The sequence below is a fragment of the Cynoglossus semilaevis genome, chromosome 15, assembly GCF_000523025.1.
Source record: "Cynoglossus semilaevis isolate Cse_v1.0 chromosome 15, Cse_v1.0, whole genome shotgun sequence".
NCBI lineage: Eukaryota > Metazoa > Chordata > Actinopteri > Pleuronectiformes > Cynoglossidae > Cynoglossus > Cynoglossus semilaevis.
Window position 1 is genome coordinate 19,558,572 of NC_024321.1, and position 1,492 is coordinate 19,560,063.

General features: G+C 57.6%; 2 protein-coding genes across 2 annotated transcripts in view; one reads left to right on the forward strand and one right to left on the reverse strand.

The window, feature by feature from the left end:
* irf2b (interferon regulatory factor 2b) overlaps window positions 1–1,492 on the forward strand; it is a 28,451-nt gene that overhangs the window by 16,611 nt on the left and 10,348 nt on the right. The window lies entirely within an intron of this gene.
* Window positions 1–1,492, reverse strand: part of polr1a (RNA polymerase I subunit A) — a 17,551-nt gene that overhangs the window by 4,738 nt on the left and 11,321 nt on the right. Inside the window, exons 24-28 of the mRNA XM_008327727.3 lie at window positions 1,240–1,405; window positions 1,018–1,141; window positions 632–726; window positions 352–551; window positions 41–208 (exon numbers count right to left, since the gene is read on the reverse strand). Coding sequence (XP_008325949.1) covers window positions 41–208; window positions 352–551; window positions 632–726; window positions 1,018–1,141; window positions 1,240–1,405 — 753 coding nt within the window. The remainder of the gene's footprint in view (window positions 1–40; window positions 209–351; window positions 552–631; window positions 727–1,017; window positions 1,142–1,239; window positions 1,406–1,492) is intronic.

The window sequence follows — 1,492 nt, forward strand, 5'->3', positions numbered from 1 at the left end:
GCGCCCCCCCCCCCCCCCCCCCGACAACAGCTGGTGTTACCGAGGGATTCCCAGCGTGACGTTCATCTCTCCTCTGCCGGCGAAGTGGAAGGTGTTGAGGGTCATCTGGGTGGAGGGCTCCCCGATGGACTGAGCTGCCAGGAGTCCCACCGCCTCCCCAGGGTCACACAGGGAATGCTGCCACTTATAGTGGAGGAGCTGACGGAGGCTGGGAGGACGGAGGAGCAGGAGGAGAAGAGAGGAGGAGAGAAGGAGGACACAGTCAGAGTCAGTCAGCTGGACTGGTCCACAGGACTTGGTTCTCAGCCTGAGGGAGGTGGCCCACCCTCTGACCCCCCCCCCCCCCCCCACCTGTGGGTGTCTATCCTGTCTTGACGGCTGGTGCTCCTGCTCTGCAGATATTTCTCTGTGATGTCATGGAAGTTCTCAGAGACCGACCCGAAGCAGACGTCAGGTTTGAACAGGGCCAGCGTTGGTTCTGGACATCGTGACGACTTCCTGCTGTACTTGGATTTACCGGCGTCATCCAGAGAATACCACTGCTGAGCCAGCTGTGGACAGAGCAGAACACAGGTCAGCTGTGACCGACCGGACTGGCCGCGCTGACCGCTGCCCCCTGCAGTCGCTCTACCTGCAGCACAGCCGCGGTCCTGCTGCAGACCTCTGGCCCCGTCGTCTGTTCTGTCAGTTTGGCGAGCTTCTTCTGAGAGAACAACAGGAAGGCTCCTGAGGAGACACAGACAACAAGGTCCTCATCCATTCATTCACTGGTCAAAGGTCAAAGGTCAGGGCCAGAGGTGGAGCTGACAATGATGTTCAATCTAAAGAAGTTCATTTACAAACAATACACAGTTACCGTACCAGTGACTGTTACCATCACCAGTGACTGTTACTGTACCAGTGACTGTTACTGTACCGGTGACTGTTACCGTACCAGTGACAGTCACTAGTACGTCACTGTACCAGTGACGTTACCGTACCAGTGACGGTCCCAGTGGTACTGATGTGATGACCCACCTCTGCGAGGACACACCAACTCTCTCTTTGTTTTCCAGCGTTGAATGGCTGCAAAGTGTTTCGTGGCAGCCTGTGAGTCCAAACGGGCCAGAACGCTGTCCACGTCCTGGGACGTCTTGATGACCTGACAGCAGAGACCACGAGGAGGTCAAACAGGAGGTCAAACAGGAGGTCAAACCTCCTGTGGAACACACCACAGAGTGAGAGAGCGTGACCTTTCACCTGGTAGTTGTTTTCTATGAAGGGAAACTGTCGCGGCTGCAGGAACTGAGTCTTGGGGATGTCCAGGCCGTCTTCACCGTAGAGGAACTGGACAACGGAGCCATCGCTGTCCCTCACTGTGAGATCGTACTGCACCACCAAACCCTCCAGATGTTTGATCACACACCTGTGGATGGACACAGTCAGCCGACACACACACCCCCCCCCACCCACCCCCCCCCCCCCCCACCCCCCCCCTCCTTCACCCCCCCTC